The sequence below is a fragment of the Erpetoichthys calabaricus genome, chromosome 4, assembly GCF_900747795.2.
Source record: "Erpetoichthys calabaricus chromosome 4, fErpCal1.3, whole genome shotgun sequence".
NCBI classification, from domain to species: Eukaryota; Metazoa; Chordata; class Cladistia; order Polypteriformes; family Polypteridae; genus Erpetoichthys; species Erpetoichthys calabaricus.
The window spans coordinates 161,325,439-161,348,500 of record NC_041397.2 but is presented as its reverse complement, the minus strand read 5'-3'; the positions used below and the strand labels follow the sequence as shown (position 1 = coordinate 161,348,500).

Sequence of the window (23,062 nt, the reverse complement as noted above, 5' to 3'; positions counted from 1 at the left end):
AATGACATAATAGTATCATTGTATTCTCCAAATGAAGACGAAAAATATGTACATGTGTACTATATGACGTACGGTTTTGAAGAAAAATATGCATTGCATGAAAAGTCACATGAAAATCTTGCACGATTTGACTAACATATATACAGTATATAAAGCTGATTGTATGTATGTTTGCCCGATTTTGAAACCGACTTTCAAATGAGTTAAGTTAAAGTTTGGCACATGGCAGTGTAATGCTATCACCTTGATGGGAAAAATCTGAAACACTGAATTGGGGTAGCCTACTTTCAAAAGTGTTAGAAACTTGAAAGTTGTCACGTGTATAGTATGTATGCTTATTTAATTTAATACATAATAAAGAAGAAATAATTCACTATTAATAAGATGTCTGCATCTCCTCACACTGCGGTTGCTGCCTCTAGTCTACATCTGAGACCAACGGGATCATTGGGCTGGAAGGCACTCTTGTGTGTCATCACCCAACCAGACCAACCGGCGTAAAATATACTTTCACTAAAATCATTCTCAATACTTCGGAGGTGGCGGGTGTACAGCCCAATGCACCCATTTGCTCCACTACTCCCCCACCACAATCAAGCTGTATAAGGGTACACGGTTCGTCCTGTGGCTCATTCAATTTTGTGCTCTTCGGGCACTGGAACAAAGGATATGAATCATATTATTCACATTAGTTTAGTGAAAGATGATAAAGTTGCGATGAAATTCTGTAGAGAGTGTACAAGAATCAGGGAAAAATATTCTTTTTGGATTCACCAGGGTGGCCAGTTAAAAACTTTTTTTAATTTAATAATGGCTGAAATTAGATCACATTATAAAATTGCAATGGTTGTAGCGTCCATTTACATTGCTGCAACTTTATTGGAGGGAGGGAAACTGCTCAATCAGCTTTTATTTTGCCATTAAACCTAATGTACAGTGAAGCTCCTATGTGTTGTGTCAAGATGTGAACTCGTCTAGCTCAACTTTTAAAAGATTATAGGGTTATTATTTGGGATGAAAGCAAGGTTTCCCACAAAGGGGAAACAGAAGCTCTGAACAGAATGCTTAAGGATGTAAGAGACCATGAAAATTTAATGGGCAGAGTGACTGTTCTGTTTTCAGCTGATTTTTTGACATATTCTCCCGGTTATTCAAAGAGGTACCATGGTCGATGAGGTGAGGGCATTCATAAAGTCATCCTTTATATGGTGTAAAATTCACAAATTAACTCTTACAATTTAATATGGGAGTTCCATTGAAGGGAGACTGTTTAACTGGTGCATTTTCACAATTGCTTTTAAAAATCGGCAATGGGAATATAAGAGACCTGGAGATATTGAAATCACTTTGGAAACTGTAACCGGAGGTTATAAATTTACATTAAAAATTGATATGTGGTTATGTGAAAGCCATACTATCGCCTAAAAGCAAAATAATTATCTGCTTGACAAACTACACGGTAATTATAATGAAAAAAAAATCTGTCTATTACTGTTTTAGATCATGAAGAAGCAGTTCATTATCAAATTGAATTTTTTGAATTCCCTTAATCCTCCTGGAATGGCTCCTAATAAATAGTTCCTTAAAGTTGGTACACCAATAATGTTGTTACAAAATCTAAATACTCCGAAACTATGTAACCGGACCCGTTTCAGAGTGACTTCATTGTAATCCAATATCACAGAATCCTCAATAATAACTGGGGTGTGCAAAAGGTGAAAAAGTATTTATTCATCGGATTCCAATGATCCCCAGTGACTACAACAACAATATTTATTATATAGCACATTTTCATACAAAAAGTAGCTCAAAGTGCTTTACATAATGAAGAAAAGAAAAATAAAAGACAAAATAAGAAATTAAAATAAGGCAATATTAGTTAACATAGAAAAGGAGAGAAAAGCTAAGCAAAATGACACCTTTTATTGGCTAACTAAAAAGATTACAATATGCAAGCTTTCGAGGCAACTCAGGCCCCTTCTTCAGGCAAGATGTAACATAGAAAAGGAGTAAGGTCCGATGGCCAGGGTGGACAGAAAAAAAAAAAAAAAAACTCCAGAAAGCTGGAGTTCACGACTATCCCTTTGAATTTAAAAGACTACAATTCTCTATAAGAGTTTGCTTTACTTTGCCCTTGAGCTTTGTTTATAGTTAGATTCTGTTGGCTGCTTGCATTGATTTGCGCTCGTCTTGCTTTTTACACAGCGAGTTTTATGTGGCATGTCAGAGGAACTGGCATATTCGTACATTTTGGCTCAGACAGGACAAACTAAAATGTGGTATTTAAAGAAGCTTTAGTTTAAATATTTTGAGAAATGTATTCAAGTAACATTCATTTATCGTTATTTAATCGATTTCTATGTGCAGCGAAGTGCATTGGTCCTGCTAGTGTGTGTGTGAGGTGAGAGAGAGAGAGATCTGTATATATGTGTATCACTCTATCTATCTATTTTGATGGGCGGCCACAGCCATTATCCTGCTGGAACGGCAGCAGAATGGAAGGACCGGGGAGAGAGGCAGTACCTCCCCTGGGACACTAGAGGGCAGTCCTCCTGGGTGACTGTGGCACCACGGATTCCCACAGAACATGCTGGGACTTGGAGTTTGATACAGCCTTATTGAGTTCCTTGGGGTCTGCCAGCGGAAGCTGCGGAACTCTACACTGGACTTTCATCACACCTGGGAGTGATTTTAGGTAACACTGATGAGCCACCTGGAGAACTCCCAACAACGTAATTAAAAGGAGCGGCCTCACTGTATTCGGGGAGCCAGAATTGGAAGGAAGTGGGTGAAGCTTGTCAGGAGAGGAGTGGAGAAGAAAGATAGGAAAGAAAGGATGACTTCTTATACTGTGCTGTGGGAATCAGAGAAAAACGCTCCCGAGCTGTAAATAAACGTTTGTGCTGGACTGGAATGTGTGTCCTGCCTGTCTGTGTCAGGGTTGGGGAGGCTGTACGCACTCCATTGGTCCACACTATGTTTATAATCCGTACATGTATAACCACAACTGCAGTTCTTATTTTGAGAGGTACAAGAAAGTAAATGTTTCCAAAAAGGGACACTGTTTCCAAACAGGCACAAACAGTACTACTGTTCCATTAAGGCTGCCATGATTAATCGATTGTAATCAACTAAAAAAAAAAAAAAATGAAATCTTATTAATCGCGTAATCATCCCTCCTATACCTCCCCATGCCCCCCATGTTGTGTGCCGGCATTCTGCTCTACTTGGACTCATCAAAGGAATCCTCAAGTCCACACAGATTGCAACCTTTGACACCACTCCTGTGCAGACATTCTAGATGGCGATTTCACAAGAAATTATCAAAAGATGGCAGCTGGAGATGACATTTGGAGGTGATTCTGCAATGGTAAATGTAACTGCTGTGGCCCTTGACCCCAGGTTTCATAAGCTCAAATTTCTGTCTGCAGAAGTGCAAGCCCTTGTACTGGAAGCAAAGAAAAGAATGAGCGAGGAGGAGAAGCAACAGCAGTCCACCAATGAGTTCAAAAACTCGGCTCATGCTAAGAAGGAGAAGAGGCAAGTGACTTTACTGGACTTACTATTAGGGTCTGACTCAGAACCACATGACAGTGAGAATGACAATGGAGGAGATATACAAGAAAGCATAGTAAGCCAAATGGCAAGAAAGGAGATTCTAATATATTTTGAGGAGCATCCTCTTCCCAAAAGGGAAAACCAACTGCAGTGGTGAAAAGATAAGGCAAGGTTTCCCACATTGGCTATTCTGGCAGAATCATATTAGAGTGTACCTGCCACATCTACTGCATCTGAGCACATGTTTTCAGTGACCGGAAATATTATTTAAAAAAAAAAAAAGTGAGCCAGTCTTAGCATTGAACATATGGACATGTTAATGTTCCTCCATTTTACCACTGAGGTCTAAAAGGACCCAAAAGCCTAATTTTTTTGGTCTTGCTTCAAATTGCAGTTATGACATGAAGTTATGTTCAGTCCATTATTAATCAAAAATATTTTTTGACTTATGAAAATATTGTCAACAATAAAATATTTGTCGTCTTATTGGAGTTATTTATTTTTTATTTCCTGATGTTTTCAAATTCCACATATAAAATTATTCAATTACTACAGCAGTCATACTTGAATTATTTGGACAAAATTAGTTGTTAGATTAATCAATTAATCGATAAAATAGTTGACCAATTAATCATTTACAAGATAATCATTTGTGGTAGCCCCATATGCTATGGAATGTGACTTGTAAACCTGGTACCATACCATTTTTATTTGTTAAGCGCTTAAAAACACAGCATTACAACTGACCGAAGCGCTGTACAGTTAAAACAAGCAAGACTAAAAGCAAAATATTAAAACAAACATTAAGAGAGAATTAAAACAGAGACACTAAAAACAGGTCAGGGGACCCAATAAAACAGAGAAATAGCAAAAAGCAAGTGGAAATAAGACAGGTTAAGAATTAAAAGCCAATGTGAAGAAGTGCGTTTTTAGGTGTGATTTGAATGTGGCGACTGAAGCGGCTTGCCTAACCACTAAAGGTAAGGAGTTCCAGAGCCTAGGTGCACAGACGGAAAAAGCCCTTTCACCATGAACTTTAAAACGTGCCTTGGGAACGGTTAGGAGCAGCTGATCTGCGGATCTAAGAACACGAGGGGGATTGTGACGATGGAGCAAGACACTCAAGTAGGCAGGGGCTAGACCATTTAGTGCGGATGGCTAACAGATTGGGGCACAAAAGAAACTTTATTTCAGAATTGTGCATCATAAAATGTCTTGGCTATATACAGTGGAACCTCGGGTCACGACCGTAATTTGTTCCAAAACTCTGGTCGCAACCCATTTTGGTCGTGACCCGAAGTAATTTCCCCCATAGGATTGTATGTAAATACAATTAATCCGTTCTGGACCGTACAAGCTTTATGTAAATATTTTTTTTAAAGATTTTTGAGCACAAAAATAGTCAATGATACCATAACAACAACAACAACATTTATTTATATAGCACATTTTCATATAAAAAGTAGCTCAAAGTGCTTTACATAATGGAGAGAAGAAAAATAAAAGACAAAATAAGAAATTAAAATAAGACAACATTAATTAACATAGAAAGGAGTAAGGTCCGATGGCCAGGGTGGACAGAAAAAACAAAAAAAAACTCCAGAAGGCTGGAGAAAAAAATAAAATCTGTAGGGGTTCCAGGCCACGAGACCGCCCAGTCCCCTTTGGGCATTCTACTTAACATAAATGAAATAGTCCTCTTTGTAGTTCGGGTTTTTCACGGAGTCACTTGATGCTGATGGTCATACAGATTTCTGGCTTTTAATCCATCCATCATTGTTGGAACATCATGGTGCTTTGGGTAGATGGTGGTGGCGCACGCCACCACCAACAGGACACCGGAAAAGGAAACAGAAGAGAGAGTAGGGGTTAGTACAGATTTTGAATGAATAGTTATTATAATGAATTAGATATACAGAGTATCAGGATTAAATTACAGTGAAGTTATGAGAAGGCCATGTTAAAATAATGTGTTTTCAGTAGTTTTTTAAAGTGCTCCACTGTATTAGCCTGGCGAATTCCTATTGGCAGGCTATTCCAGATTTTAGGTGCATAACAGCAGAAGGCCGCCTCACCACTTCTTTTAAGTTTTGCTCTTGGAATTCTAAGGAGACACTCAGTTGAGGATCTGAGGTTACGATTTGGAATATAAGGTGTCAGACATTCCGATATATAAGCCAGGGCGAGATTATTTAAAGCTTTATAAACCATAAGCAGAATTTTAAAGTCAATTCTGAATGACACAGGTAACCAGTGTAGTGACATCAAAACTGGAGAAATGTGTTCGGATTTTCTTTTCCTGGTAAGGATTCTAGCAGCTGCATTCTGCACTAGTTGCAAACGATTGATGTCTTTTTTGGGTAGTCCTGAGAGGAGTGCGTTACAGTAATCTAGTCGACTGAAAACAAACGCATGAACTAATTTCTCTGCATCTTTCGATGATACAAGAGGTCTAACTTTTGCTATGTTTCTTAGGTGAAAAAATGCTGTCCTAGTGATCTGATTAATATGCGATTTAAAATTCAGATTACAATCAACGGTTACCCCTAAGCTTTTTACCTCCGATTTGACTTTTAATCCTAATGCATCCAGTTTATTTCTAATAGCCTCATTGTATCCATTATTGCCAATCACTAAGATTTCGGTTTTTTCTTTATTTAATTTGAGAAAGTTACTATTCATCCATTCTGAGATACAAGTTAGACATTGTGTTAGCGAATCAAGAGATTTGGGGTCATCAGGTGCTATTGATAAATACAGCTGTGTGTCATCAGCATAGCTGTGGTAGCTCACGTTGTGCCCTGAGATAATCTGAATCCATAGAATCCACAGTGTAATAGTAAACTAAATGTAAAAACATTGAATAACATTGAGAAAACCTTGAACAGAGAAAGCTAACATTGCAGGAGTTCACACTATAGCCTTATGAACCGATCACTATAAACACTTTTAATGAGTTTTAAGCACAGGGAAAAAAATGAACATTTGAAAAATCTGTAATTTATACAAAAAACTAACCATAAACAACCATGTAAACTAACCTTGCATGAGTCGATTTCTGGCATGAAGGAAGTGAGGAACTGGGTGGAGCTGAGATTACAGTTTTGAGGTAAAGTCCCTTTGCACGATGCACATCTGACTGAGAACAAAGTACTGTACAGGGAGAGACTGAACATGTATGTAAATCACTGGCGCATACGAACCGGAAGGGAAACGAAATAGAGCACAAAGTGTTCACAGCAAATGCACAGGGAGAGACTGAACACATGCGGAAATCATCGGTGCGTACGAACCGGAAGGGAAACTGGCTTGTTCGTCATCAAATGTGTGGTCGTGAACAGATGCAAAAGTTTGGCAAACTTTTTGGTCGTAACCCGATTTGTACGTGTTCCGAGATGTTCGTGACCCGAGGTTCCGCTGTACTGTAAAATCCAGTTTTTTGGAGAGAAATCTCTAAAGCACCAATTATTTTGTTTAGTTGAATTTGGTGTAAATCATATACTTTTTGTAATGTTAATGCAATTTAAAAGTAATGCTTGTGTATTTTCGAATATGTGAATTGGTTGCAGTAATGCCAAAAACCCCTTCGTGCATAATGGGTCAAAAAGTAAACTAAGGCGCCGTCCACACTAATGCACATACAGTTGAAAGTGCATGCGTTTTTTAAATCTTTAGACCATCAAAAACCTACTGTTTCATTCCTTGAAATGTGCATGTGGAACAGGTAGCTCAAGTAATCTAGTCTTTTTGGCAAGCTTTAAAAGCAGTTGTACTATATCCTGTATCCAGATAAATAATTTGATTTTTCTTGGGGAAAAGAATTTTCTTTGTTAGATTGAATTAATGCAATTTGCTTGTAACTGTAGGAACTCAATGCAGTGAGTATACAGGTGCTGGTCATAAAATTAGAATATCATGACAAAGTTGATTTTATTTCAGTGATTCCATTCAAAAAGTGAAACTTGTATATTAGATTCATTCATTACACACAGCCTGTAACCAAGTGCTCTGCCAATGAATGATGGAGTTTCACCTCTTTCTGACCTTTTTTATTATTTCTACTTTATTTTCAATGGTGATGTTTTTTCTCTTCTTTACTGTAGCACCAGCACTTGCATCAGATTTGTGTTTCAGAGACATTCTTGAAGGGTGAAGACAAAAGGTTAAGATGAGCTCTCCTGTACAGCACTGTACAGGTGCTGGTCATAAAATTAGAATATCATGACAAAGTTGATTTATTTCAGTAATTCCATTCAAAAAGTGAAACTTGTATATTAGATTAATTCATTACACACAGACTGATGTATTTCAAATGTTTTTTTCTTTTAATGTTGATGATTATAACTGACAACTAATGAAAGTCCCAAATTCAGTATCTTGAAAAATTAGAATATTGTGAAAAGGTTCAATATTGAAGACACCTGGTGCCACACTCTAATCAGCTAATTAACTCAAAACACCTGCAAACTTGACTTGACAGTTGTCCAAAAGACGACCATTGACACCTTGCACAAGGAGTATCATGCCTTGGGGACCCTGGACCCCAGCGCTTCCGCCACACCCGGAAGTGCTGGGGGGAAGAGAAGACGGGACACCCGGAGTGCTTCCGGGTACACAGCCGACACTTCCGCCACACTGGGGAGTGCCGGTGGAAGATTGCCGGGGAGCTCCTGGAGCACATCCGGGTGTGTATAAAAGGGGCCGCCTCCCTCCAGTCATTGACGAGAGTCGGGAAGAAGGAAGATGATGTCGGGAGGACGGCAAGGAGGCGGCCTGAAGAGAGAGAAGGCATTGTGTTGTGGCCAGGACTTTGGGGTCTGTGAGCACAGTAAGACTGTAAATAATACTGTAAATAAACGTGTGTTGGGTGACATGAACGGGTCTGCCTGTCTGTGTCCGAGCCAGTCTCCACAATATGTTTTTGCAGTTTACATGATAAAGTTGTAAATGCTATCACCATCATCATAAACTGTTAGCAGCCTGGAAGGTTTAATTACGTGAAACTTGCTTACATTGCTATTCAATAATTATTTTCTTTTTTCATGTTTGGAAAAAATAAAAATGCCCAAAAAGCCTACCAATACAGGCCAGTTGCTTAATTTTTTTCTGCATCGTCATGCCTCACATACAGATTTTTTTTTCCTTTTCCCCCTAAGAGAGTTTTGTAGATAGATCCCAAAGCACCTTTGAGCACTTGCCACCATGAGCTTAAGAATTCATAGATGCCCTGCACTGTAAACAATTTGAAGTCTGCAGTTGGCAGGTAGCTGAGATTCATGGCTGCTTATTAGGTCACGTCTCTCTCATTAATTTTTATTAGTTTAGCAGATTCAGGTTGGATTGGAATCGCTTTCAAAATTAAACACTATTCAATAAGTCACTTAATTGCAGTCTGAATGTAGCCTTAGTAGACACTAGAAACGTAAAGACTCAAATGCTGCCGGCGTGGACTTTTCAATTCATTTATACCATCATAAACCTTTTTCTTCCAGTATTGCTCCAGGGTTGTTTTTGGGGAGACTACCTTACCCAGCATAGTGATGCCAGCCTACATCAGGTCAGACTAAATAAGTGGCAACCATCTATCAATAGTGCTTTATTATTATATGTGGTAAATGGGTATGAAGCCTTAACCACATTGATTTTTGTGCCATTTATCAATTAGATATGCACTAATGGGACCCAAGGTTTAACTTATGGATTGTAGATTTCAAATTTACACCAAAGTTGCAGACTTACTTGGAAATTATGCTGACTGTATCAATAAGTGAAAACAATTCTGGATGTAGAACTGATTAGAAGTGTTACAGCCTAGTTTTCTTGCCATTCTGAATACAATAAAACTGGAGAGCAAAGATCTAACATCAGACCTGTAATTAGAAGGGATAGAGGAATCATAGCTTTTAGATGAGATTACAGTAATCCCTCCTCCATCGCGGGGGTTGCGTTCCAGAACCCCCCGCGAAAGGTGAAAATCCGCGAAGTAGAAACCATATGTTCATATGGTTACTTTTATATATTTTAAGCCCTTATAAACCCTCCTACACTATTATAAACATTTCCCGCACAATTATACAGCATAAACCCTTTGTATTCTCTTAGATATTAGGTAAGATTCGTTGAAATTATGTACAGTAAAACCTAAATATTATTTTAAAGATATCGAGCGTCTCCGATATCACACATGTTACAGCCATTACGACAGACAGGCCACCAGCAATAAATACGTACAATGCAAGAAAAACTATATACAGTGAAATGTGTGTACAGTGACACTAAACTATGTACATTTAATAAGTACTATACGTAGATAATTAATTATGGTTACTCACCAACAATGACACGACGATTTGTCCGATAACGATGAGTTTAATTTTACTGCACAACAAAGGATAGCGTTACAGCTCTTCTAAAGGAGCCTCTTCAGGCGACTGTGTAGCACCGCTGTTGTTGTTCTTCCAGCACTCTTCAATCCAAATCCCTAAAGCAGATTCCATCCAGACTACTACCTTATCACGTCCACTTGCAACTCGTTTTGTGCCCTGGTTAAAGGACACTGTGGCCGTAGATCTTGTATGTTTTTCCTCTTTTTTAAATAAAAAGAATTGTGGACTCATTGATGCTGTAATGGTGTCCTGCAGCGGTGTGGCTGTTCCCTTCCTTCAACATATCCAAAACTTTTACCTTTTCTGCAATCATTTGCATCTTCTGTTGGCGCTTGGACACGGCCCCTGAAGCAGTAGCAGGAGCACGTTAATGCTGAATGAGTGAGGTGAGACTTCCTGGTTAATGCAGCACTCCGTCGCTGAGCCAATCAGCACACAGGAACTTAACTGCGTGCTCTGATTGGGTAGCATCTCAGCCATCCGCCAATAGCATCTCTTGTATGAAATCAACTGGGCAAACCAACTGAGGAAGCATGAACCAGAAGTAAAAAGACCCATTATCCGCAGAAACCCGCGAAGCAGCGAAAAATCCGCGTTATATATTTAGATATGCTTACATATAAAATCCGAGATAGAGTGAAGCCGCGAAAGTCGAAGCGCGATACAGCGAGGGATTACTGTAGTCTTGGCCAACAGCTCCAGTGATAAAATACAGAGAGACAGGAGGAGAGTATCTGCATCCCTTCTTGGTGAGAATTAGGTGAGACATGCCTGAATTTGTGAACAACACTACCGATATTAGAGTAGTATTAGAGTATAATTTATTAATCTTCATCCACGCTAAAGTCCATCCTTTAGTGGATCAACCTGTCAAAGTAATGCCCATGTGAGCCAGTAAGATGTCCTTTCATAATGCTGTGAGAGAAACACTGCAGGGTTTGTTAAAGAGGAGGCCACATTAATGACACAAAGGACTTTAATTTGATTATGTAATACTAAACAAGGGTAGATAAAATCAGTATGATAATGGTTTCTGAGCTTGTCAGTAATGAATTGCTGTTGGTGAAATTTAGCAATGAGTTTAGCACCAGAATTGATTACAGGCAATGGTCTGAAACCATTTTTTAAATAAAACTCTGGGCTAAGAGCATTCAGCATCTGAAAAGAGAGGAAAAAAGATGAATCTAAATGGTTAATTCTCATGCGTCCGATGGCTTGCCTTCTTCCAATAGTGTATCCTGCTGCCATCTCTTCCCCAAGTAAATGACACAGACGCAGCCAGCCGTCTATATAATCTAAAAGAAAACGTAATTCATCAGACTAGCCCATTATCTTCCATGGTCTAGTTCTGACGCTCATGTGCCCATTGTAGGTGATTTCAGTGGTTAACAGGGGTCAGAACATGTGCTCTGACCAGTATGTGGCTATGCAGCCCCTTCTGTATGTAGCAAGCTGTGATGCACTGTGTGTTCTAACACCTTTCTGTCATGTCCAGCATTAAGTCCTTCAACGATTTGTACTACAGTAACTCTTCTGTGGGATTGGACCAGGAAGGCTAGCCTTTGCTCCCCATATATATCAGTGAGCCTTGGGCGCCCGTGATCCTGTCACCAGTTCACCAGTTGTCTTTCCTTGAACCACTTTTGGTAGGTACTAACCACTATATATCAGGAACACCCCAACAAAACCTGCCGTTTTGGATATGCTCTGAACCAGTCATCTTACCATCACAATGTGGCCCTTGTCAAAGTCAATCAGATCCTTATGTTTGCCCATTTTTCCTAATTCTAATACATAACCTACAAGAACTAACGGTTCACTATCTACCTAATATTTCCCACAGCTTGACAGGTGCCATTGTAACAAGATAATGTTATTCAGTTAACCTCTGTGGTTTTAATGTTGTAGCTGTTCTGTGTATGTGTTATTGTTCTTATGGAAAAGCAATAAAATATTTTGTGTGCTGGTGGAATACCTAGCATTTACACAAAAATTTGGGACATCTATTTGGTATGTCGTATTTGAGTTTGTTCCAGCATTGTTCAGATATATGCTTTGTAAATTTAAAGTTCCAGTGAAGCCATTCTTTCTTATACTTCTACAAAATGTTAGCTCACATAAATTGTTTATAAATACATCTTTGTTGAATTTGTTTCGCCTGGGCCAAACAAATATTGCTTAGTGAGATATTGCTTGCTGCTAGTTTTATTTTGAGACTTTTTTACAATATTGTTTAAATGATCAATGAAGCTTTAATGCCTACACAATCAATACAAATGATTTGGGAAAACAAAATCTCCATATTGTATAAAGCAAAAGATTGCAGGTGATTTTATAAATAAGTGTATTTGTTCTTCATTTTAGCATTTGTTTGTCTGTTTTTCCACAGATTTTACCTGCTTTGTGTGTTCTTATTTATCACACAGACATCAATGTAAGTATGACAAATGTGTAGATTTTAAGATCTCTTCAAATACTGAGAACTGAGAACACTCTGATTTTAACTTGTGTTTTTTTGTGTGTGTGTGTGTGTTTGGTTGATGCATTTTTTTTCTGCTGTGTCAGATTCTTGTGGATACCGTATGGGCATTGTCCTATTTAACAGATGGAGGGAATGAACAGATACAGATGGTGATTGATTCTGGGGTAGTTCAATTTTTAGTTCCCCTCCTGAGCCACCAAGAGGTTAAAGTTCAGGTGAGTAATTTTCCAAGATAAAAATGTGTTTAGAGAATAAACATTTTGAGATCAAACAAGTTTGTTCATCCTTCTGTATATGGCACTGTACAGCAAAAGTTCAGGCTTTGAAGATTTCAAAGAATTTGTTTGCTGAAACTCTGCAGTGACATTTTCCCTCCGATCAGTTCACATCATACATTTTTAAGTAGGAAAATCACAGGTCTGTTGTTTAATATTGTATTAATGCTGCTCAGCTCTACTCAATTTACCATGTCAGTTTGACAGTTTTCCTGTTGCACAGTATTGTAAACTTTTGATCTCACTGGTACTGGAAGAGGTGTGATGAGGGTGCTTCAGCATCTCCGGTTGGAGATCACTGCACCCAATATTTGTAATTGGTAATATTGCAAAGATGATTAAACGTCATTGACTGGTGACATAAAGTTACTGCCGGTTGGTTCTGACCAAAGGCATCAAGTTCTCATCTTAGGTAATTTACTGAAACCATACTGTATATGACTGAGTAGCTATCGAAAGTTCTTACAAATCGCTGAGGAAATGACTTTTCCATTCATGCATCCATTATTGAAGCTGTAAATACTTCTGTAATATGAAGCCTGGGCCTATTTTGGCAGCATCAGGTCTAAAACAGGAAATAGCCACTTTAGTTATTTTTTTGATTAACTTTCTATTCGCTGCCTCCAGCAACAGTCATGTCTCTGGTGACTCTTTCTAGGACATCAGTAGACGAATTGGGAGAGGATGGGTGGTCATGAGGTCGCCACAAAGGGGTGTGTGGCATTCCCCATATCTTTGCAAAAGGATGATGGTCCAAGTCTTTAGAGTCCTGGTGCTTCCTGTTTTGCTATATGGTTGCAAGACATCCAGTGACCTGAGATGAAGGCCTTGTTCATATGTACCCAGGGTTTTTTTTTTTTTTAATTGGGAGTCTTCCTCCATTTTTTTTTTTTTTTTTTTAAAAGAAAAGAAAAATCCTGTCCACACGCACACCATTTTTATAAAAAATGTTCATCCACATGAAAACGCAAAAATCTGTTGTCGAGCATGAAATAGACATAGACATTCCATAGACAACAAAAGGAATGTCATCTTGATTAATGTGTCAATCAAAAACAGGAAGCTCTGCAGTCTACTTGTGACTTCACGCTATAGGAAGATAAGCAAATAAATCAAGGTAAATAACATTTGATCTGGCATTTCATATAGTTAACATATAAATGTTTTTTTTATATAAAGACCATCACAAAACATAATCACAAACAGGACTTTACACGATACCATGGCAAGCTCTGTATGCTCTGCTGTTTCATTTAAGGACATGCGTGTAGCAGATTCACTGGCAGGATGACGCCCAACCTCTTGCTGTATCGATACTGTGCCATCTTTCGCCTTTATGCTTGTTGCAGCTGTATTTTTATATGTGAATGGACATTTTTTTCAGAGAGGACTTCTGTTTTCTTTCTTCGATGTAGAACCCTCATCCGAGTTCACCTCTGTTATTTGAAAACTAACAGTGTCAGATCAGGGGGGGGCGTGAACGTGACTGAGAGAATAAAAGTGAGTAATGAATCAAAACGCTAACTTTTGCAAGTACCATAAATTTACACCGGCTGTTACAGACTCAAATAAATGAAATGTATGTTTTTATTCTATAATAGTAAATAGCTGTTCACTACTCAAAACAGTTAATGCATGAAAGCCCTGTGATCGAACCCGCCACCTCTCGACTCGGAGACAGCAGTTCTTATCTCTAAACCAGCCACGCAGACGTATATGTGTATGTGTGTGTGTCGTATCTTATCCCAATTTCTTTTACTTTGGTTAAATTCTTAGGGGAAAAAAAAGCGTATTTTGTTATATCTGTGTCTTTTGTGAACGTATTTATTTGATATTTGCACTTCAGTCTTTACATATTATACAGTTCACGTCAGCATTTGGCCAATTACTAGCACAACATCAAAAAGCTTCTGTTTTAGCTATGTGTTCAACATTTATTGCCTTGCATTTCCTATCATCCTACATTTACACAGATCATTATAGACACAGAACATGCATGATATGTACAGTTAGGTCCATAAATATTTGGACAGAGACAACTTTTTTCTAATTTTGGTTCTGTACATTACCACAATGAATTTTAAATGAAACAACTCAGATGCAGTTGAAGTGCAGACTTTCAGCTTTAATCCAGTGGGGTGAACAAAACGATTGCATAAAAATGTGAGGCAACTAAAAGCATTTTTTAACACAATCCCTTCATTTCAGAGGCTGAAAAGTAATTGGACAAATTAAATAACTGGAAATAAAATGTTCATTTCTAATACTTGGTTGAAAACCCTTTGCTGGCAATGACAGCCTGAAGTCTTGAACTCATGGACATCACCAGATGCTGGGTTTCCTCCTTTTTAATGCTCTGCCAGACCTTTACTGCACAGCGGCTTTCAGTTGCTGTTTATTTGTGGGCCTTTCTGTCTGAAGTTTAGTCTTCAACAAGTGAAATGCATGCTCAATTGGGTTAAGATCAGGTGACTGACTTGGCCATTCAAGAATTTTCCACTTCTTTGCTTTAATAAACAACTGGGTTGCTTTGGCTGTATGTTTTGGGTCATTGTCCATCTGTATCACAAAACGCCGCCCAATCAGTTTGACTGCATTTAGCTGGATTTGAGCAGACAGTATGTCTCTGAACACCTCAGAATTCATTCGGCTGCTTCTGTCCTGTGTCACATCATCAATAAACACTAGTGTCCCAGTGCCACTGGCAGCCATGCACACCCAAGCCATCACACTGCCTCCACCATGTTTTACAGATGATGTCATATGCTTTGGATAATGAGCTGTTCCACGCCTTCTCCATACTTTTTTCTTGCCATCATTCTGGTAGAGGTTGATCTTGGTTTCATCTGTCCAAAGAATTTTTTTCCAGAACTGTGCTGGCTTTTTTAGATGTTCTTTAGCAAAGTCCAATCTAGCCTTTCTATTCTTGAGGCTTATGAGTGCCTTGTAGTGCACCCTCTATTTACTTTCATGCAGTCTTCTCTTTATAGTAGACTTGGATATCGATACGCCTACCCCCTGGAGAGTGTTGTTCACTTGGTTGGCTGTTGTGAAGGGGTTTCTCTTCACCATGGAAATGATTCTGCGATCATCCACCATTGTTGTCTTCCATGGACGTCCAGGTCTTTTTGCGTTGCTGAGTTCACCAGTGCTTGATTCTTTCTCAGGATGTACCAAACTGTAGATTTTGCCACTCGTAATATTGTAGCAATTTCTCGGATGGGTTTTTTCTGTTTTCGCAGCTTAAGGATGGCTTCTTTCACCTGCATGGAGAGCTCCTTTGACCGCATGTTGTCTGTTCACAGCAAAATCTAACACATGTAAGCACCACACCTCAAATCAACTCCAGGCCTTTTATCTGCTTAATTGATAATGACATAACGATGGACTTGCCCACACCTGCCCATGAAATAGCCTTTGAGTCAATTATCCAATTACTTTTGAGCCCCTGAAATGAAGGGATTGTGTTTAAAAAAAAATGCTTTAGTTGCCTCACATTTTTATGCAGTCGTTTTGTTCACCCCACTGAATTAAAGCTGAAAGTCTGCACTTCAACTGCATCTGAGTTGTTTCATTTAAAATTCATTGTGGTAATGTACAGAACCAAAATTAGAAAAAAGTTGTCTCTGTCCAAATATTTATGGACCTAACTGTATGTGTTCCAAATAACCATATATTATTTACCCTGTACAATTCAAGGCACCTCACACCCAGATAAACAGGCTTGAGCTGGGAGAACTTGGTGTACGACTAAATCTGCATTGGTGGGGAATGGGATAACAGGCTGCCTGCTGCCGGTGCAGATCGACACATTTGCAAAACAAAAGACGCTGATGAATCGGTGCAAGGGAATTTTAAGGTGGCCCAGGATTATGAATTTTTTCATAGGCTTCAGGGAATCTAGTGTTTTACCAGGTCTTATGAAAGAGCGGAGCATTTGAGTGAATTATCTTTTTGACAAGTTTGCATACATTGTTTCAAGGTTAGTAGGGTCATCTTTGGCAAAGTTACCATTAATGCAATATGTATTTTTGAGGAAAGGATTGCAGATTGATTGCTCAACTTTAATATAATCTGAGCCAAAGTGCCAATGGATCAAGCCATGCAAAAATGTACATCTTTTCCCTGTCTCGGTTCCATCCTTAAAAGCAATTTCTCCAACTCTGGAAAGTTTTCATAGCTGCTGGTTTTCAACCTCCTTATATGGCAGCAGTCTGGCCAAAAACATATGGTAGTTTTTCACAATCATCCTTAATGCTTACTGCAGGGCTCTGAATTAAGATGTACTTTAAATATGTGACTAGAAATGTCCATCCAGTTGAGATATGCTCTTTTGAACTGTCCTTTTCTACGTTTTTCACTTTTTAGATAGAAAAGGACTTCGTAATATGTTCCCGTTGTCTACAGTGCTTTCTAAAATGGTAATAGCTGCTAAGCGTGTACTGTATGTATGTAGAAGACATTGAGTTAGGAAAAGCATTTATTTATTTATTTAAACTGATGCAGAAACTTCATTTGTTGCCAAGCGTCACAAATGCTCCATCTATGCATGTAGTACCAAGATGTTTCTTCCAGTTAGTTTGGCTTGAAAAAGAAATTTTGACTACCTTTTATAGCTTCTAAAATGGCCTCCATGAATTCTTCTTTCATGATATCTGCTAGCACATAATTAAGAAAACAAAGTTGTTGCTGCCTATTTAAACATTACCACCTTCATAATATTACAAGAAATAGTAAATGTATTGAAATATATGACATCATTTGACAAAGGCACTGCTTCCTTTTTTTTTTCTCTTCCCCCATTTGGTTCAATCCACAAACCAAAGTACTGTAAGTTTCTGCAGTTGTGTGAGAATTCATTAAGAATCAATTCATTAAGAAAACAGCTTTTTTATATGACATTTTAAAGGGGTTTGGTTTTGGCAAACTATTTGGAAGTTATTTTTAATTACGTGTTTTTCATACAAAATAAACCTCACTATTTTACAAGGGGGTACCCAAATTGGAATTGAGGGGGGGGGGGGGGAAATAAAATTTGAATAATTTTTACTTTCTGAAACTTTAGTCTCCTTCAGAGTACTCTCCATGTGAATATATATATATAATAATTTTAGTTTTACTAATTAAGGTATTGTTAAAGAGCTACTATGGAGTTTAGTTTTGTATCAAAATTAGACAGGGCTGTACTCTTAACAGGTTTGGATATGAGTTTGTTAGCGGAAGTTTACTGCACTACATGATTTACTGTCTGGTTTTGTTTTTGTCTGATTAAAAACAAGCATAATCAAAACCAGATACTGAATATGTACAATTTTATCATTTTTAAAATATTTTCTATGTCATTTTTGCTTAACAAATGTGTGCTAACTGTTGGCATGTTTCATATTTTCCTTTTCTTGTCTAGAATGGGCCAATATATGATGAAATTTAGGTGAAGTTTAAGTATTGAGGGTTTTGTTTCTCTAAATGTCTACAGCACACAATATTTCCTGCTCCAAGAGGATGTGCTTACAATTAATGCGTTCAAAATTGTTTTCAAACATTTCCCATACTGGGCTTTATTTTCTACCAGCCATATTGATCTCTGATTCCATCTCAGGCACATACAATTTATAGACAGAATTTTGCCTTGTGGTGGAATGACTTTCTCTTTTAGAGTTAAAAGTTACAAGGGTTAAAGACTAACAGTAGGAATTCTTATTTAAAAAAACAAATATGATATTCTTATTAATACATTTTGGTTCTGTAGGACCCCTACAGCCCAGGTTAGTGCTTCCGTAAGAACGGTTGTTACGAAAACTAAAAATATTTTTAATACATTTTATTTCTGTTAGTCTTTTTAGCTACTTTAATAGTTTCATTTAGTTTCAGTCTTTCATTTCGTTCTTATTTTATTTCAGTTTACAAAAAATGTTTTTTATTAATACTTTCAGTTTTGATTTTAGTTTTTGTTAACTATAATAACCTTGTATAAAACAACAATATAATAAAACAAGAATTCAGCCCTCTCCTGAGAAAAAGTGAAGAAAGCTGAAATCCCAAAAAAAACCTTTTCTCCACATATGAATGCTTAATCTTTTTTTATTTATTTATTTATTAAGTTTTGACATATTTTAAAAAGGTTTGGAACAGATCCTCCAAGCAAGAATTGGATTTTTTTTCCAATTTCAAATTATATAGAGCATTTGTTACCCACTTAATTATAAAATGATCATTGGGATTCAGCCAGTTAAACATACAGTGATCCCTTGCTATATCGCGCTTCGCCTTTCGCGGCTTCACTCCATCGCGGATTTTATATGTAAGCATATTTAAATATATATCGCAGATTTTTTGCTGGTTCGCGGATTTCTGCGGACAATGGGTCTTTTAATTTCTGGTACATGCTTCCTCAGTTGGTTTGCCCAGTTGATTTCATACAAGGGACGCTATTGGCAGATGGCTGAGAAGCTACCCAACTTACTTTTCTCTGTCTATCTTGCGCTGACTTTCTCTGATCCTGACGTATGGGGATTGAGCAGGGGGGCTGTTCGCGTCTAAAAATGCTGAAAGATTATCTTCACGTTGCTATCTTTTGTGCAGCTGCTTCCTGAAACGACATGCTGCACGGTGCTTCGCATACTTAAAAACTCGAAGGGCACGTATTGATTTTTGACTGAAAAACAAACTCTGTCTCTCTCTCTCTCTCTCTGCTCCTGACGGAGGGGGTGTGAGCTGCCGCCTTCAACAGCTTTGTGCCGCGGTGCTTCACATACTTAAAAGCCAAACAGCCCTATTGATTTGTTTGCTAGAGATTGTTTTCTCTATCTATGTGACATTCTGTGCTCCTGACACGCACTCCTTTGAAGAGGAAGATATGTTTTCATTCTTTTAATTGTGAGACAGAACTGTCATCTCTGTCTTGTCATGGAGCACAGTTTAAACTTTTGAAAAAGAGACAAATGTTTGTTTGCAGTGTTTGAATAACGTTCCTGTCTCTCTACAACCTCCTGTGTTTCTGCGCAAATCTGTGACCCAAGCATGACAATATAAAAATAGCCATATAAACATATGGTTTCTACTTCGCGGATTTTCTTATTTCGCGGGTGGCTCTGGAACGCAACCCCCGTGATGGAGGAGGGATTACTGTATATACAGTATGTCTCTGTCCTAGTAGTGTAGTATAGACTATTATATAATTTGTCCCTATCCTCTTTTCTGGGTGTGGATAAAATATAGCTGTTAATGAGTTAGGAGTGATTGTATCACCAAAGCTGTCTGAAACCTATATAAATATTATGGTGCAAAAGTATGTTAATTTGGTACATTGTTTATTTTGATTTTTGTATCTTGATTGCTATTTATGGCATACCTGCCCTATACAATTTTTGGATTTCTGCTTGCCTTTTAGGCTTTTGTTAAAAAAAAAAATTATTAATATATTCCAGTGTTCAGTGACAATTCTTAATAAAGGTGGATGTGTAGGTTTATTCTATAATATTTGTTTAAAATGAGCAGAAAACGACAAACGGTAAGATTGTATTTTTCAAGTTAATTGATTTCTTCACAAGCATGGTATACAGTATATTTATTTGCCATACCAAACCATGTTCTAAAGTTAAGCGTTTTGTATAAATTTCAACAAATATCTTGCCCTCACTGGTGCTTTACTCTAGAGGCTAATGGGAAATGGGGCATCACCAGAAAAAAGTTCAAACTTAACAACTGTATTGGATATATTTTGTAGAGTACTGAGCCCCATCTTGCGTTTGCACAGATCAAGTCAAGTCAAATTTTATGAAAGCACATTTAAAACAACAGATGTTGAGCCAAAGTACTGTATGAAGGGGCAGTAAAATATTGCTTGTAAAATGTTGTAAGATGTTGTAAGGTAGTTTATTTGTATAATTTATGAACACACCAATATTCTGAGCTTCAATCATTTTTAAAGAAGACCTGTCTGCAATCCATCTCTACATTTGTTATATTCTTCAATTATCTTTCACCAGGGTGTGGGGAGGCGTGATTTCCTTTTAAAGACCAAATCACATTAAACTTTTTTCGTGTCATGTGGTGGTTTTTGTTTTGATTAATTTTTGTATTTATGCAAGAACTCACACAAGTGAATAGAAAACATATCTTTACCACAAAAAAATATCAGAAATACAAGAGGAAATGATTATTTCCAGATCCCTTTTGCTGTCAGAAGCCTGGAAGGCATGTTTTGTTATATCGAAAGTTTTGCTGGTTCATCAGTAAGTTTTTTGGCTTTTATTTTCTGGTGATGTCCCATTCCCCTTGTAAAGCTCCAGTGAGGGCAAGATTTTTTTTTTTTTTTAAGTGTGTAGAAAACATTTAACTTCAGAACATTTTTCTGTGTGGCAAATACATATATACCATATTTGTGAAGAAATAAATTCAACCTGAAACATATCAAACGTATCAGTCCATAAAATCGTTAATCACAATTGTTTGTATGACAATCGTTAACTAAAATTTCATGATCATAACAGTTCTAATTGGTGCAGGTCCTTATTTTTCTTAGGAAAAACTGTGATTAATGTTTGACATAAAGTTTGTAGAAATTTATTTTATCTAACTTCTATTAATGTTAATAATATTGGAACTTTGAAACTTTTTTTTTTTTAATGAACTTTCCACTGAGTTACCATCAGGGTTTGTCACTTTTCCCACTTTGGACTGAGAATCTTTCTGGCATGCTTCTTTATCCTGGACTTGTATAGGATTTGAATAAGTAGTAAGTTACAATCTGCAATCTTTTCACAGGTTCTGATGATGTGCTACAGATTTATCTTGGTTTGAACAGAGGCAGCGCTAAACCAGACAGTTGCAGAATAGTTCAGAATGGACTCTGACTGTCCAGAACAGGACCAGTATTGCTTGGGAGAGATAAAATTTCCTCAGCTGGTACCACAAGAGCATTCTTTTATAGGTTTTCTTGATAATGCATGTAATGTTTTCGTCCCACTTAAGGTTTTTTGAAAGTGCCTAGAAACTTAAATGACTGCTGTCCAAATCGCATGAGCAGGTGGTTGTTTCCAGAAATCATATCCTAAGATTTTTTGAATGTTAAAGTCCAAATTATTGTGGCTGCACGACACTGTCAGCTGTTCTACCCCTTTCGGTATAGACTCATCATTATGTCATCCACAAATTTTAGAAATTTGATAGATGAGTCACTAGATGTTCAGTCATTTGTAAATACAGAGAAGAGCATAGGCAGAAAGGAAACTGCTCTGAAGCTCACGAGTTCTAAGGGTTAAAGTGTCAGACATATATTTGCCCACCCACACATACTGTTTACCTATCTTTAAGAAAGTCTATAATCCATTGTCTGGTTGAACTGGCTGAGTTTTCTTTTGTAGGAGTTCTGGGATGATAGTATTGGCAAGCACAAAAAAGATCCTCACATATAGCCCTGGCTTATTAAGGTGTTGATAATGCTTAGACACAAATTTATTGCATCATCATATAGATACTGGTTGGCTCTAAATGCAAAAGGAGGAAGTCTTTTCTAGCATTCTTGAGGTAAGTTAAAATAAGGCCCTTCATTAACACAGGTTAAACTTGCAGTCTGTAGTCATTCAGGCCTGTGAACCTTGATTTTTGGGTACTGGAGTGAAAGTATTGAAGCAGACAAGAGCAGTGCACAGATCCAAAGACTAGTGGAAAATGTCTGCAAATACTGCACGCAACTGGTCTGTGTTGTGCCTGCGTGTGAAAGGGGGGAATAAGGTTTGGTCCTGCACCCTTTTATAATGTTTTGTTTCTTGAATAACTACAGGCCTGTTTTGTAGTGATGCCAAGATGAGGAAGCTAATGATTAGAGGAATGTGAAGTGGCAGCAGTGAAGCCATGTATTTAATTTGTCTCTTGTCTTCCAAAATGATCATAAAACTGATTCACTCGATTAATTTCTTGTAGTTAGTGGCCAGTTTAAGGCCTCTTAAAACTAATATGCTATCATTTTCAGAATTGTGCCAGCAGCTTAACTTGAACTTTTTTAGACACTTTTAATCCCTTTCTCCAAGATATATAGTTCTTAGTTTTGTTGTATTCCTCACAGTTGCCATATTGCAAAGCGCCCGCTTTGTCCTGTTCCGGTTGTCTGGGGTGAACTGTGTAGCAACATTGGAAATTGGGAAAAGCATTGGCCGACTCCTTTTTGTTTAATGGATTTTTTACATTCCAAATGAACAAGATAAATTCACGTCGTGATATATAATAATTGTTAAGAATATTCATTATAACATGGGTAATTCTCCCAGCTAATGTGAAATGAGATGATCATCTGCTAACATCTTGTTCGATTCTTTTTCAGACTGCCAAAACTAAATTTAAATACATTGAACTTAGCATGG

At 37.7% G+C, this 23,062-nt stretch overlaps 1 protein-coding gene across 1 annotated transcript in view; it reads left to right on the top strand.

Moving 5' to 3' along the window:
• kpna3 (karyopherin alpha 3 (importin alpha 4)) overlaps positions 1–23,062 on the top strand; it is a 287,088-nt gene that overhangs the window by 215,726 nt on the left and 48,300 nt on the right. Inside the window, 2 exon segments of the mRNA XM_028790479.2 lie at positions 12,334–12,378; positions 12,510–12,641. Of these exon segments, the coding sequence (XP_028646312.1) occupies positions 12,334–12,378; positions 12,510–12,641 (177 nt within the window).